Below are 16,299 nucleotides of genomic sequence, written 5' to 3'. Positions count from 1 at the left end.
TGTATTTGAGGCAGTTCAGAAGTTCTACCAGCAACTTTTCAACGATTACGGATCGCTCATTCATGTGGGTGCATCCCACAGCCTGGGGGCAAAAGAGACAAGCTCTGGTGCTTAGAGAATTCGTATAATATTTTTTTATTTGTATCCGAAAGTGCTCACTGTTTCAGACTGGGAGTCCTTCATCAGGAGCTGGAAAAAGATACTGAGGAGCCAAGGAGCTACTGTAGTGCAAATTTTTCAGATTGCGGCCTGCAGTTTATAATACTGTAGTTTTCAGCGTTTTGTGCTGGAGCTGTGCTTGATAGGATACACATGACCTTGACTTGCCAACACGGCTCTTTAAAATTTACAAACGCAGCTCCAGCACAGAATGCTGAAAACGACAGTATTATAAACTGCAGGCCGCAATCTGAAAAACTTTGCACTACAGTAGCTCCTTGGCACCTCATTATCTTTTTCCAGCTCCTGATGAAGGACTCCCAGTCCGAAACGGTGAGCACCTTTGGATTCAAATAAATAAAAATTATACGAATTCTCTAAGTACCAGAGCTTGTCTCTTTTGTGCCCACGCTATTTGGTGCATTTCCCCCCTCATAGACACATGCATACAACAGCCCCATTTGAGTGCCTCCACTTCTGCCCACAGCCACATCTACACTACTCCCTCTTTGATACCCTTTTAAACTTATTTGTAGACCTGCTCAGCTGCTGATTCAACACCATGTTGTTGTTGTTTTAATAAAACAAAACTGGGCCTCTGCTGCCTATAAACTGTGAAGTCATTGTGTAGCCAATCAGATTTGGTCACATGAACACATCCATCAAGAGTAAACAAAGGGATGTTCCTCTAGCTGATGTCGTCATAGAGCCAAATCTGTTTCAAGGAAGCGAACGACCAATTTTGGGTTGTAAACTACAAATGGGCAACTTGTGGCTTTCCAGATGTTTTGGCCTATAACTCCCACCAGCCCTGGCCAGCACAGCCAACGTTGAGAGATGATTGAAGTTGCCCACCCCTGCTGTCAACGGAAACAAATGGGCATGAGAAAGACAAAACTTGCTGGGGTTTGGGAGGAAACTTTCCAACCCTTCCAAAACCCCATTTTTCTCCACAAAAACACAAAACTGGGAAAAAACGTGGCCTAGCATCAAACAGAGTACGTTCCCGGAGATATCAAAGTGTCCTCACCTTCCGGCTTCTTCTTCCAGCAGTTTGCTGGCAACTCGGATCATCATGCAGTAGGCAAAAGGCGATTTCAAGCCATGGCGCATGAACTTGTTGAGCATTTTGTTGACAGCCAAGCGGTCGTTCTTACGCACGTGATACAGCAAGCCGAGGGCATGATACTGGAAGGGGATAGCAAAGGGAGGAACAGGGTCAACAGGATTTCTACATTTTTACTCTATAAACCAGCCTTCCCCAGCCTGGTGCTCTCCAGATGTTTTGAACTACAACTCCCAGGACCCCCCAGCCAGTATAGCTAACCCAAGGGGGGAAAAACACCAATGCCATTATAAATGCTAATTGGCTGCATGTGGCTTTAAGATTCTTACTTGGACCATGATATTGTCACTCGAAGCTGCCTCCTGAGCTTCATTCACCCAGCGTTTTACCACATCAAAGCTGGTCTTCAGAAGGTGCTGTGAAGGGAAAAAGCCAGGAAGGAACATCAAAAATGGGCATCTGTAATTCAAATAAGAGCCTTCCCAGCTGAGGCAAAGAAACAGCCTAAAAAGATCTAGAATGAACTTCGGGTTCGACTAGTGGCACTACAATGCACCAGCGTGACTCTATCATTCCTCTCTCTTTCTCCATTCATGACTTGAAAACAGTATTTGAACTTGGGTAATGAAAATCTGATGCTTTTAAAATAGCTAGACAATTTTATTTTATTTTATCTGTTCGCCATCCTGAGATCCCAGTGATATATGACAGGATACAAATGTTTAAATAAATAGTCAAAAGGTATAAAAATACAAAGGCTTCTTCCCAATAAAGGCCTCCTTCCCCAGCCATAACCTTTTCCCTTGACTGCTGATCATTTGGTGACTTTTGCATGTTTTTCTCACTTCTAAAAAGGTTGAAATGCCTCCCCAAAGCATAGTTACTGTCAAGAAGAGCTTTAAGCTAACATATTTTTTATTATTTTTATTTATTTATTGCATTTATATCCCGTCTTTTCCCCCTCCAAGGAACCCAAGGCGGTGTACATAATCCTCCTTCTCTTCTCCATTTTTATCCTCACAACAACAACCGTGTGAGGTGGGTTGGGCTGAGAGTGTGTGACTGGCCCAAAGTCACCCAGTGGGTTTCCATGGCTGAGTGGGGACTATTTATTTTATTTATTTATTTATTTATTACATTTTTATACCGCCCAATAGCCGAAGCTCTCTGGGCGGTTCACAAAAATTAAAACCACAGTAAAACACCCAACAGGTTAAAACACAATTAACTAGAACCCCGATCTCCCGACTCCCAGTCCAACACTTTAGCCACTCTCACCAAACTGCTTGGACTTGCCCCTTTTGCCTTTCACCCCGCCCTCTTTGCCTTCAGCTCTGCCCACCCCTGGAATTCAGCCCCCAAGAGCATCTCCAAAATTGAATTTGGCCCTCAGGTGGAGACACGATCAACACCCTTGTGAGAGATGAAAGGGCGTGGTAGCTTTCGTCTGCCAACAGAGATCTATTGCTTATCACAGTGAGCCTGTATGCACCTACGCACCAAAGACGACACGAGTGCAGAGCTGGACACACTGGGCACCTTGTCCACGATGGCCTGCTTCATGTAACGCTCAATGGCCTGCAGCATGGTAGTCTTGGGGAGGGGGAGGGGGAGAGACGAAACCAGAGAATTTATTTTGAGAGGAACAGAAGGAAATTTGGCAGGACTTCTGGAAAGGGGTGAAGAGCAAAACGAAGACACAAACAAGCTAGGAGGCAATGGAAGAATGAAGAGGGGGCGGGGAACACAATAAGAACACACAGAGCGAGAAAGAGATGGGAAGGATGCAAAAAAAATATTTATTTATTATTTAATACATTTCAATACCAATTTTCTGCCATGGCATCCAAAGTGGTTTACTTAAAAAAAAATTGAAACAAACAAATAAACATTACCAAAATGAATTAATAAACCCAAATAAACACCAGAATAAGGTTCTCTCAGGAGAACTGGAGGTGTCTTCAGGAGCTAAGGGCATGAGCTCCCTGGTGTGAGCCCCCTCACGTCTGCCCTCCCTCAAGGCACACAGGTCTTAAGGAGTCCCAGGGAAGGCAGGGGAGGGGCTGCCCCAAGGAGCCGAGGGCACAAGCTCCCTGAACTCCAGCCTGGGCTTCTCCAAGCACAGCAGGGGCAGCAGGAGGGAAAAGATGCAGAGACACAGCAGAAGCAGATGACACTTACGTCTGTAATCTGGCAGAGGGCTCGCACGGCAGGGCCTCTATAATTGTCATCCTTCCCAGTCATATCTTTAGTTAAACTGGATAAAATGAGGGGGAAGTGTTTAGAGTTGTGCATTTATCCCACCAGCTTTCACAGACAGTACACAACAGCAGCAAGATTCACAACTCTCATTAGCCCCATTCAGAAGACACCTTAAACCATGGCCTTAACCATGGTGGTTAAGCCAGAAAGCCGGCTCGTGTTCAGAAGACACCTTAAACCATGGCTTTAACCACAGTGAATAAGACTTTTTGCCTTAGTCACCATGGTGAAAGCCTTGGTTCAAGGTGTCTTCTGAACACAACCTGGCATTCTAGCTTAACCACTGTGGTTAGAGCTGTGGTTTAAGGTGTCTTCTGAATAGGGCCTGTGTGTTTAGACAGACTGGCTGGGGCATGCTGGGAGTTGCAGGACTTTTAACACACACAGGATTGCACCTTAAGTGCCTTCTCTGCATCAAGACAAACAAAATAATACTTACCTTCACAACGTATTACATTATAATACACAGACACACCCCACAACTACTGTTCACGTTTGCCTACAAATGTTGACAGGCATCACTGCAATCACTTTGGTCAAAGCATTATCATCTCCTCACAAGATAGTAACATACTTTGAAAAATCCACAGAAAGAAAAGGCAATAATTTTTGGTGGGAGGAGAGAAGGGGAAAAAAGAAGGGGAATATTATCTTGTTATTTGCCTTGATTCTCTAGTTGCAGAGAACATGCTTGTGCTACTCAAGGACTGAAGTGATCCAATCAAATTGTTAGGATTACAGCATTTGTATTTCAATAGCCTTTCTAATTCTTTTCCTGCCCAACGATACCCTCAAATATCAAAGTTTTCTATAGGCATTGTTGCTAACCCTGCAAAGCTAAGAGAGTCTCGGTGCATGGAATATATACAACTTTTTTTAAAAAATTCAACCACAGGGAGAAGAACTCAAGAAGGGATCACCTGCTAGTCACTATGATGACATCCTCTGAGATGGTGGACATCTCTTTGATGGTCAGGTAACACATCCGTCGGAGAGTGGGCTGACATGAAGAAGAATGAACAACAGTGACAGCATGCACAAAAACTTAAAGGACCTAACGTTGCTTGTACTGCTGAAGAAACAGGAGTCACCACATGTTCTGCTGCTGCAGGGACGCCCCTACCATTAGGCAGAATAAAGCAGCTGCCTCAGGCAGCGGTTCCTCGGTGGGCAGGGAGAGGTAGCAAGGTGCCGGAGGGACAGGGGCTGTACATGCACCACACAGCCTGCCCTGTGTCCTGCAAGCCACCCACTGCGCATCGGAGGCAGCCAGAGCTGAAATAAGATTCAACTGCCAGCCTGGTTGCCTTCTGTACATGGAATTGGGGTTGGGGGTACCATCCTGTCCTTCACCTCATGCAGCAAAATGTCTTAGGATGCCCTTGGACTGCTGGATCACTCAGAATCTCTTCAGCGGACTCTCAGCATAGAAGATAAACCACTTTGTCAAGAGACAAAAGAAGGGCATAGCGGAACAGCAAATGCGGCAGTGGGGCCTGGCTTCAGACCGTTCTGAGAGTGGGGCACAGTGTTTTGGCCTACCGACACCACCCTGCCAAAGTGGCCCTCTGGCACAACTAATTGTTGACCAGGGTTGTACATTGAAGATAAGGCTCCCACCCTCTTCCCTATGTGAACATATTGCCAGATAGCCCACAAGAAAAGGGCTTACATCGTTGGACTGGAACAGTTTAGTCATTGCGAAGAAGGATTCGGTGGCTTCCATCACACCAAGGTGCTCCCCCTGGAACAGGAGGAAACAAAACACAACCACCAAATGTTTGCTAGTAACTGTACGAGGAGGCAGAATAATTCACATTTAGCATGGCTGTAGTGAGCACAGCCTAGCAAGTATTGGCAATTGTGTCAAACAACAGAGGGAAGCTCATGTCAATAGAGAGGAGAGGTCACCAACTACCTCTCCACAAAGGAGCACTTTAGAACTGCCTCAGACTGTGTGGGAACTCTTTGACAGCACACAGCTGCCACCTACTTCATCACTCAGCCAGCCTGGAGGAAAAAAGCAAAGCATTTCCAAGCAATTCACAGCCTACTGCTGATAGGATTGGAACAGTCCCCCCCTGCTTAAGCAATTGTGTGTGAGGTACATGCATTAATGTTGACAAGCCGACCGGTTTGGGTTTAACGCTATATGATGAAGCCACTGGAAATTTAAAAATAACTTCTCCTCATTACCTGGTTTATGAGATACAAAATCTTGGTGAGGATGTGAGCACATTTCCGGGGGTTTATAGGTGTTTCATTGAATACCCGAGCCTAGGAGCAGAGAGGTGCATAAATGAGATGTCAGCAATGTGTCCAAGTGTTTTTCTTTGGGAGAAAAAAGACAACTATCAACAAGGAACTTACTTCTTGCAACACAGCACTTTTTTCCAAGTGTTGGAACGGATTGGAACCTCCACCTGTGATAGAAGAGCATCAGTTTCAGTTATGACCAAAGCGTTTCACTGTGTGCAAAACATAGGAAGGTGAAAAGACTGATTTTTTAATGTGTATGTATTTATTACATACATTTATATACCACTTTCCAATGGGCTATCAAAGTGGTTTGCAGAAATGGTAAAAAATATTAAAACATGACAATAAACATACAATAAAACAATCACTGCTTGAATTTAACAGGGCAGCAAGATTATTAATGGGGACTGATGAGTCCACATTAGGGCAGAACTTTTCCAGGTGCACTGGCTGCTAGTCCATGTCCGGGCCCGATTCAAAGTGCAAGTATTAACATCTAAAACCCTAGGCTTGAGGCCAGGTTATCTGAAGGATCACCTTCCCCTGTATGTACCTGCCCAGACTCTAAGATCATCTTCAGGAGTCCTTCTCCGTGAGCCCCTGCCAAAGGAAGGGAGGCCTTTTGTTGTGACACCCCAGCTATGGAATGAGCTCCCTAAAGACGTTCTCCTGGCACCTATGTTGTACTCTTTCCGGTGCCAGGTGAAACCCTTTTTATTTCCCCAGTATTTTAGCATTCTAGTCTTTTAACTCTGCTGTTTTAAATCTGTACTTTAAATCTCTGCATCGTTGCACAGTTTTATTCTGGTTGTACTTTTATATTATGGTTTCAAATTGTGGTTTTAAGCGTCCACATTTTAGATTTTATGCTGTACCATACAGTTTTAATTTTTGTGAACTGCCCAGAGAGCTTCAGCTATTGGGCGGTATAGCAATGAAAATAAATAAATAAATAAACTGGCTGGGTCAGCACCCAAGGAAAGGCAGCATGGAGATGGTTCAGCAAGGATCAAGACTGAGGACACCTGCTTAATGTCAGTGGGGAGTGAGTTCTGGAGGATGGGTGCTGCCACACTAAATGCTCCATTACAGGTACTCCTGAGGCAAACCTCAAGAGTATGAGGCACCATCAAATGTGTTCCTCCTGAGGACTGCAGGGACCGGACAGGGACATAAGGGATTAGGCAATCCCCAAAGTAATCTGGTCCCAAGTTGTTTAGGGCTTTATATATTAAGACCAGAACCTTAAATGTGGCCCAGTAACTTTTTAGCAGCCAGTACAGTGCTTTTAACAGAGGTATAACATGCTGCCACCTCTTTCAGTAGCCTTGTAGCTGCGTTCTGCACCAGCTGCAACTTCTGGACCAAGCTTAAGATAGCCCCACATAGAGCACATTACAATAATTCAATCCTGAGGTTACCAATGCCTGAACCACCATAGCCAAGCTATCACAGTCCATGAATGAATGAACGAACTTTCAGTCTCACATCTGTGACGCATGGCCCAAACTAAACCATAGAGTTCCACAGGTGCCAGTTTCTCATTCAGAGAAATAGTCAGGGAATAATACTTCCTTACATACAGGAGTTTTCTTATTATAAGGAACTGAAACACCACATGGTGCAATGAGAAATTAGAGCCTGCCTGTCCACCACGTAACAGGGATACTCATCCCTTAGTGCCATAAAGGAGCCACACAGCCGTCAGCTGCTGTTTCCACTGGTCAGCATCCTGATGGACATCATCCATGTTGCTTAGGTTGAGGTATGGGCTGAGGTGAAATGATGTGTATTTGAGGGCGCAGAAGGGGGGAAAGAAAAAAAGGAGCACAGCTGGATGTAGGAGGGGGACATAGAAATTTCATGATGATCAGAGCGACTGGAGGAACCATGGGATGAAGATGAAAGTGGCATTTCTGAGAGAGAATCTGGAAGTGGAGGGAATGGAAGGAAAATGGAGAAAAGAATATCTGGTAGGGGTAGACATGTGAAGGCCTGGAAGAAAGAACCAGCAAAAATGGGGAGAAATGGAAAAAATAAAAAGCCCATTTCCCCCCAGAAGTTTTTGAAAATTTTTGAGGGGGGGGGGGAGAAACGTCTTCCCAGATTTTTTTCAGGGCCCCTCCCCCATCATGTCACACCATCAGCATTCCTATTGTTTCAAAGAGTTATGGAAGTCGTTGTGCAGACAAGTCAGTTAACCAAGTTGTACCACATCTGTATCCAAGAGGGGACAGAAACCTGCCGTGACAGGCATTGTCACTGTACACAGAGAGAGACATGGGTCACAGAGGGATGTCCAGCAAAATTATTTCTAAACCTGTCAAAACCTCATTAGCCAGAAGCAAGATGATTATTTGCTTGTACAGTCCCTAATTTATTTATTTTAAAGTATTCTGATATTTATTGTGAACCGCTGAAGGATTTTATCATATTCAGCAATATACAAATGTCACAAATAAATAAAATAATAATTGTGTACTTAAGGTTGAACAATTAAAACATGCAACAACAGCAACAACATGCAAAACCCCTCACCAATGGCTTACAAGCAGGACACAAAAGTATTAGGGAACAGGGTGTAGAGTAAGAACAGGAGTTAAAGAAAGAAAGAAACCGGTTGAAAAATGCCAGAACATAGACGGAACATCTGCAAGCCAAGATGGACAGTGAGATTATTAGATCTAAAGTTAAGAAAAATAAATGTGTACAACTGCTGAACCAAAGAAATTCACCTCAAACTATAAACATGTATTTAAGCCACCTTAAAATTAAGTGCACAAGAGATATAGATACACACCCACCCTCCATGTTTAAATGAATTGCTGTAGGAAACAATATAATTACATCAATTGAAACAAAACAAAAATGAGACAGACAGACGCTAAAACTTTCAGGTCATATCATATTGAATTCAGTATGGCTATGGATGGATCTACACGTCATACTGCAAAGGGGGCACAGTTTTCTGCTTAGAGTTGCTTCGCATGATACAAGAGCCTTGCAGTGCATGTCCCTCGCAGCCAGAAACCTCATGTAGCTAAGTGTGTCAGACAGGCATTTATCACACATCACAGTCTCTCCTCCAATCAATACAGTGTACACCATAGGGCCAAGTTGCAAATGCCTCTCTTTTACATTGTGCAGAATAGCCCAAAGACAATGAAAAACAATGAGAAACCCAAAGTGGATAGTAGTACCATACTATCTTACAAAAACATCTCAATGGTGAGTGAACATATCACCTGCAATTCCTGGTAAAGTCAGCTAGAAGGCCTTGAAACACGATGTTTTTAACATTTTTGATGATGTTTCAGGATCAATGCTGCCTTTCCTCCAAGGAGCAGAAGGCCACATATGGTCCTCCTCCTATTTTATCCTCACAACCACCCTGCGAGGTAGGTTAGGCTGAGAGTCAGTGACTGGCCCAAAGTCACCCCGTGAGCTTCATGACAGGACAGAACCCCCCGGATCTCCTGAGTCCGAGCCCACACCGGCTCATGGCCGCATCCTTTCCCCGTGCTTGCTATAGGGTCTGCCTCACGCATACACTCACCTGATTCCTCATCCTTCTTATCAAACTTCTTCAGCATCCTATCCCTGTGTGCAGGGGCGGTGGAGGAGGAGGAAATCGGGATCCTAGATGAGCAGAAAATCTGGGGGGGAGGAAATCCTGGGACCGAAAGAAAGACGTCAATGGGAACAGATCACGCTACGGGAAACGGTCTGCGGCTCTATGTGGGTCCCTGCAGCTCCACTTCCTGCAAAAGCGCCACTTCCTGCCAGCATGACAGTCCTGAGACAGCTCAGCTTGACAGCGACACGCAGGCGCACTCGCGGGCTGGAGGGATAAAGAGGGCTCTACGTGGCTGCCAGGGCTAGGGAGGAGTTAAGGGGCGGGGCAGGGAAAGACGGCTGCGTGGCGTCATAGATGCTTCAGCCAATGGCCGTGGGGAACGTTTTGTGGGGTCGCGGGGCGGGGAGCCTAGTATATGAAACGCGACAGAGCCCGGACCAATCGGCTTCTGGGAGTGCGTTTTGGAGAAGGGAAAGGAGAAGCAAAACAGAAGTGCCCTATAAGCATAGAGTCCAGCGGCAGAAAGAGATCTGAATAGCCTTCACATGAAAAAATAGAGTTGGAAACCAGATTTATTTATTTTTTTACCATTGAGGATTATGTTAGGATTGTGTTTTTCTTGTGTGGAAGAGAAGGAAGGCTTCCGTGAAATTAATTCTTATTTTTAATTGATCTGACAACTCTTACTTCCTTCTACATTAATTTGAATTATTTTCTAGGAAAACTCACAAGTAGGGAATACACACACACACGCTTATTTCCTATTTTTTCTGACTAATGTGTGTTTTCGCTGGCATTTTTCTTTTTCTTCCTGCAAAGTTTCGGTGCCTTGAAAACGCTGCATCGCAGGCAGAAATCCGACAGGCAAATGATTCCCTGTCAATGCATCTCCGTGCTGGGGAAAAGTAGCAGCTGATGAATGTGTGTCTCAAAGCTCAACAGCACAGAGTTTGTGGGGCAGGTTTGGGCAGGGTCATGGTTTCACTCACACCTGCCTATTTTGCAGTGTCCTCACAGAGTTATCTTTTCAAGATTCCCCTTTTAGTTTTTGCATGCCATGACAACTTGGATGTGTAAATGGGGCAGTGGGGTGGGTGGGCGTATTGGCTGTGCAAATAGGCGGCAAGATTTTTTTAAAGTCCAAAATACTAAGGCCACCCCCCTCAAAATGCAAGAACAGTCTAATTATCAGACGAGGAAGCTTAAATGAAATGTAAAGGAAGCACTAGATACAAAGCTCAAAACGAGACTATATTGTTCTTAATTTTGCCATCTTGAACAGCTAGAAATGGTCTCACAATATGGTTTGCTTGACAGAATAATGGTCAGGGATTTATCAAAAGAGTATTCATGGCCCTTGATTATGGGGAAGTTTTCCTTAGCGGAATGCAAATCTCTCTTTCCTGCCTTCAGAATATGCAAGACGACTGGTTTTTTTTTGCTGCCTACTGTACAAGACTATTTCTTGCGTATTTGTCAATAAAATGAAACTTAAACAGGCCCCCATAAGTGCTGTCTTGTTGCAAAAGACTCCAGTGTTCTCTCATCCACTGCAATGATCTCATAAAGCCCTGGCCTGGCCACCCACTACTCCGGTTAGTGTAAAGCATGTAACAATATTGATAAAGAAAACATTTGGATTTTAAGACAGATGGGCAGTGGAAATGTCTCCCCCGGGTTCGCTGTAGCCCCCATTGTAGGCTATGTGTACTGTTCCAAAGGAAATAGATACACTACTGAAAAGCAAATGAAAGTCTGTCTGATTCTAATTCAAAGCAACCCTGCTCTGTTGTCATGCTATTGTATGATTAGAGGTTCATCAGACGAGCGTTTTATCCCATGCTCACTACTGCCCTTACAGATTGTGTGCGCCTCCTTTAGATGACATTGTCTGCCTCCTGCGTGCCTCCTGCTCTTTCCCCTCGTCTTTCCATAACAAAATAGACCCCCTTTAATCCTGCTTTTTTTTAAAAAAACAGAATGTGTCACAATCTCCTGCTGTGTGCAGGAAAAGTGGTGCAATAAAAACTACCTCTGAATGGGCCACCTGGTCTTTGTTTACTTCCTCTTTCTCCTCTGGGAAGAATGAGGAAGTGCGAAGAAGCGTTGGTAAGGAAATGTGTTTTCCCCCCATATGATGACACTCTTAGTCGCTAGATGGCACTGGACTTCGTTGGAGTCAGGAGTTTCTAGGGAGGGCATATATTCCAAAAAGAGGACAAGAGGACACAGATATTCAAAAATATATTTGCATGGGCTAATTTATACGTATACATGCAAATTTGGAAAGGATTACTGTAATTGAAATAGAAATGCAATACATCTCACCAAAGTGAGGAAGACTGTGAAGAGGAGACCTGGGTGCCAGCTATTGATGGGCAACTTCAAGGCCTCTGCTCTCCCTTCTGAGGGGTCTTTATCTTTAAAATGGACTTGAACTGGAGAGCCCTTCGAATAGAGGACTGTTCTCTATGAAGTAGGACATGTGGACGCCTAGGAGTTTCTTGTGTCTGTTTTGTTCTTTAGAAAGACAGTCAGCAATGCTGACTGGAGAATGCTGACAGACGTGGGACTTTTTTCTGTCTAAGAATGCACAGGATGACGCTTGCTCAGTTTGTAAAAGCTCATAGTGTCCATCACAAACTCTTACTACACTGAATTCATTGTTCCAACACACAAGAGGGTCAGGTAGTAATGCAGAGCAGAGCAAAAGCAGATCTAGAAGCCATTAGCATTTCAACTTAGAACTGATCTAGCAGCAGAAACAAACTTGCTGAGTTACTAGTCCCAATTGAGGTACAGGATAGATAGCCTTGTACTGAGCTTAAAAAACAAAAAGAATTCTTGCAGTTTTGATTATCAGACAAAAAAGAACAGTCCATGTTCCCAGTTAGAGGAAGTGAAAGCTGCACTCCAAAACATTCTTCCTAAATAAATTTACTCTGTGTAGCTTCTGATAACATATGCTTAAGACCAGACTTTGAAAATACTGAACAAACCGGCACAAGGACGAGAATGTGGATTGTACTTTAAAACATGTTTCACCATTTGCATCGTCCTTAATTGCGCTATGTCCACCTAAATGTAGATCACATTATTCTTATTATTAAGTCAAATGAATATTTCCTGTTGTATACTGTGGAATGCTGATTTGTTCCCTGCTTAAAACGAGGAAACAAGAAATCCATAAAAAAACAAAGCAAGATGCACCTACTGTAGCTTGAGTAGTCTTCAAAGAACATGTCAATGTCCGTGATGAGATTCGGTTAGTGTACGGAGGCCCTCTTTTACCAGCTCGTCCTTTACCAGCTCCACATGAATGGCCTGTGTACTTTGCACCAAGCTGTTAGCAACTCTTATCTCAAAATACTAAAGACGCTGGAGTCAGGGTCCAGTGATGAAAGGTGACGCTTCAGATTTGCTCTTCCAAACAATCAAATTTATTACGGTTATAGACCAGCAGAGCTCTTCCAAACAATTAAAGGACATTATTTCTGGAGGATAATGCCTTAAATAGTGATCTGGACAAGTCATCAGAGGCAGAGAACCAGATTAATTACACGTGCAATTTGATTAATGTCTGTGGCTCATTTCTAAGGTGATCTGTTCTATGTTCTTTCTTAACTTTCTGAATCTAATCAGGAAGGGCCAGGGACTGGTTCTGGATCCGGATCCAACAAAGGATTTGTTTGATTATATAATGTATATGTATGTCAAACACTGGAACTAATTCCACTAGAGTTTCTTATATCACCCATTACCATTCCTCACCTCCAGTGGTGCAGCTACTGGGGCTGATATCCAGGGTCCTGCAGTCCAAGGGGGTCCTCAAATGACCCCATAGAGTGTGGCAGGAGATAAAAGAGTAGCAGAAGCAAACTCCTTTTTCTTTTGGCAGTTTTGCTTCTATTGTTCTTCTAAAATATCAGGAATGTAGCAGCAGTTGTAAAGCACGGAATGGTGACTGAGGGATTGGGGGCAGGGGAGGGAGAACTGTTCAGTTGTGTGTGATTTACAGCTGAAAGAATACACATAGCCATCATTAGATCCAGGGTCCAAAATTACCTAGCTGCAACACTGCTTACCTTTGATTAAATCCCATTGAACAGTGAGTTACTTCTGAGTAAACATGTATAGAACTGACTTTTAATAGTGTGGTCACTCAGCAGCTTTTTTTTTTTTTTAAGTCTAAAACAGCAAACTGGAAAGAAGTGCTTTGCAACCCTATGCTTACTTCTGTTTACTCACTATTTAAGGTCTTCTGTTTACTCAGAAGTCTCTCTCTGTTCAATGGGGTTTACTCAAAGGTAACTGTGCATCAGATTTTAGTATGACTTGGATGTAAATGCATTTGAAATCAATGGGATTTACTCTTGAGTAAGGGAACTTGATCTCTATTTTATGAACTGGAGATGCATAGCTTCGCATTATCAAAGTAAAGGAAGATAGATCTTCCACAAATGCAAACATGTGGAATTTCGCATTGGTGGAGTATCAGGGAAATGGTTTAACCGGGGGGGGGGGGGGAATTAAAAAAATCCTAAAAAACAAGGGATGAACCGATTTGATTCAAACTTAGCATGCCTAAAACTCTACTTAAGAGCTCTCAAGGTCCCAAGGCATTTGTTAATTGAAACAAGCCTAATCCCATGCAAACAGCTAAGAATAAAATTTAAGGCTTCAGAAACTGAAGGGGTCTATTTGCGGCCAAAACCCCATGGTAGCTGTGAATCTGTGCTGCGTTATTTATATGATGCAGCCACAGATTCACAGCCAATGCAGGGCTTCCCTGCAAAGCTACACTTTGAAAAAGTTGGGGACTTACCCCAACTTTTTAGATGGGAGTGAGGCAGCACAGCTTTTCTGCCATCCGACCTTCCTCCAGGGCCAGTCTAGGGGACATTCCTGGTGGAAGGCGATTGGCAATTGGCCACCAGAAACCAGGAAAAGGGTGAGGGTGGGGGAGGCTCCAGTACTGGAGGGAGGGAGCAGGGAAATTTCGTGCTCCCTCCTTGGCATTGAGATTACTTGATGCCACCCCGGGTAAGGGAAACCACGGGTTTTGGGGAACTCTGCACCATGAAGACATTCCCTTAGTGTTACAATGCAACTGAAGCCGAATGGCAAATGCTAGTGAAACTCACAATGGCCAGTGTGATGTAGGATGGAGTGCTGGTCTTGTGCCAGGGGTTCAAATCCCAAAGTCGCAGCTTAATCACTCTCTCACAGGGAAGGCAAAACAGGATAACCACATTTGATGCCCAGCTTCAAATGGGACAAATAACAGTGTGGGTACATCAGCTTTGCAGATGGGAAAACAGAGAAGAGGTTCTTTTCCCCACCCAGCATTTCTCAGCAACCTGAAACTTCAGATCTACCTTTGGATGACATCTGATGTCATGTGTGGTGAGAAAATATGTGGCAGGTTCTACCAAAACAGCTGATGAACACAATTGAATGAGGTACCACAAACTTTTATTTGTTTACAACGTTTGGATTTTTGCACCATACATCATAATTAGAGGCATCTTACAAAGAGAAGAGACAACTGTATTTCTGCAACTATATCTACATTCCGTATTTTGGGAATAATATAGGGATCGTAGCAAGCAGCATATATACACCAAGAGGGCTTATGTTGTTTAGCCACAGTGCTTTGCTTTCTTAACAAGCACAATGGACAAAAGTCAAGGGTCATGCTGAGTTTCTCCTGAAGAGTTTATCAGTCAAGGCAATGCAGGATGAAACTGCTGCTTTTTGATTACTTGAGTGACTGAGTAGCGAGATCCATTCATACAGTCTATGAATTAAATTTGTTTGGCTATAAGGGGCCATGGGATTCTTTGTTGCTTTTACTAGAGGCTAAACATGGCCATAGGGACTGCAGCACAATAGCAGAGGCCATGCTTACTTATGCAAATAGTCACAGGTTCAAGCCCCACCATCTCAAGTTAAAACGATTGATAGGTTCATGTCTATTCCAAGAGGGAGGCAATAAACTCTAAATATGACACAGCTGGTTTATTATTAGTTACAACAAAAAGGTGCCTGAGTTAGCATTGTGTGCCGCCAAAATATTACAATTAAAATTTCTTTCTTTCTCTTCCCTTTGGAAATGAAATGATTTTCCAAACCAATGACAGTGATTTGCCCTTTGTTCAAACAATCACAGATTTGGAAAGGACCCAAGACTATCCATTCCAAGCCTTCTTATCCAATTACCAGGTCCAGACAGACAAAGACCTTGTTCAGACAACATGCTAAGCCATGGTGGTTAAGCATTTTGAGCTAAACATTATGGCTTAGCGTGTTGTGTGACTCATGACTTCACATGTCATGTGAACCATTCCTAATCACGGTGGCTACATAACCATGATTTAAAACATGCTCAGTAGCCATTTGCTGCAAATGGGTTAGCAGCCTAACCGTGGCTTAGTGTGTTGTCTGAATAGCTCAAACTAATGTAATCCAGGCAACTGAGTCCACAGACAGGAGGTTTCAGAATGAACACCTCTGTGCAAAACAGGCTGCAGATCCTAGGCCTAAATTATCACCAGGGTCGCACTTTTTGGATTAAGCTTGCTGTACTAGAGATGTTCTGCTTCTCTGGCTTTGGGAGGACATCTTTACATTTGATCATAATTGCATTTACACCACAGAAATACAAAAGGTGTGCAGCATCTCTTCATGGACTGGGGAAAGGCTGGGATTATGGTCAACCTCCTTCTGGATTCAGGCATCTTGCCATAGCTAAGCAAGCAGCTTTAGAGTTTGGTGATATCAAAAACATTGTTCCGCAGACCCCTTAAGAGTGTTCAAGAAGAAAACTTAGTTTTAACTAATTAAGTATCATTGTAAGGCACCACGGAGCTTGAGTCACAGATACTGTTGAAATTAAATATGAATTCAAACCACTGTTGATCAACTAAGGCATGTTTTAACATTAAGAAGATTGTTTAAGATTGCAGGATGCTTA

General features: G+C 43.6%; 1 protein-coding gene across 2 annotated transcripts in view; it reads right to left on the bottom strand.

Annotated features, from left to right (window-relative positions):
- COPG1 (COPI coat complex subunit gamma 1) overlaps positions 1-9,511 on the bottom strand; it is a 35,836-nt gene extending 26,325 nt beyond the window's left edge. Inside the window, exons 1-9 of one of the 2 annotated variants that reach the window (XM_063121346.1) lie at positions 9,303-9,511; positions 5,858-5,910; positions 5,684-5,764; positions 5,160-5,231; positions 4,408-4,487; positions 3,407-3,482; positions 2,726-2,818; positions 1,555-1,641; positions 1,190-1,347 (exon numbers count right to left, since the gene is read on the bottom strand). In XM_063121346.1, coding sequence (XP_062977416.1) covers positions 1,190-1,347; positions 1,555-1,641; positions 2,726-2,818; positions 3,407-3,482; positions 4,408-4,487; positions 5,160-5,231; positions 5,684-5,764; positions 5,858-5,910; positions 9,303-9,339 — 737 coding nt within the window. In that variant the 5' untranslated portion in view covers positions 9,340-9,511. The remainder of the gene's footprint in view (positions 1-1,189; positions 1,348-1,554; positions 1,642-2,725; positions 2,819-3,406; positions 3,483-4,407; positions 4,488-5,159; positions 5,232-5,683; positions 5,765-5,857; positions 5,911-9,302) is intronic. The other variant, XM_063121347.1, reaches the window with a different exon arrangement.
- Between the last annotated feature and the right edge of the window lie 6,788 nt (positions 9,512-16,299).

Source organism: Elgaria multicarinata, chromosome 3, assembly GCF_023053635.1.
Source record: "Elgaria multicarinata webbii isolate HBS135686 ecotype San Diego chromosome 3, rElgMul1.1.pri, whole genome shotgun sequence".
In the NCBI taxonomy this organism is placed as follows: Eukaryota; Metazoa; Chordata; class Lepidosauria; order Squamata; family Anguidae; genus Elgaria; species Elgaria multicarinata.
The sequence above is the reverse complement of the archived record's forward strand: the minus strand, read 5'-3'. Positions and strand labels throughout refer to the sequence as shown.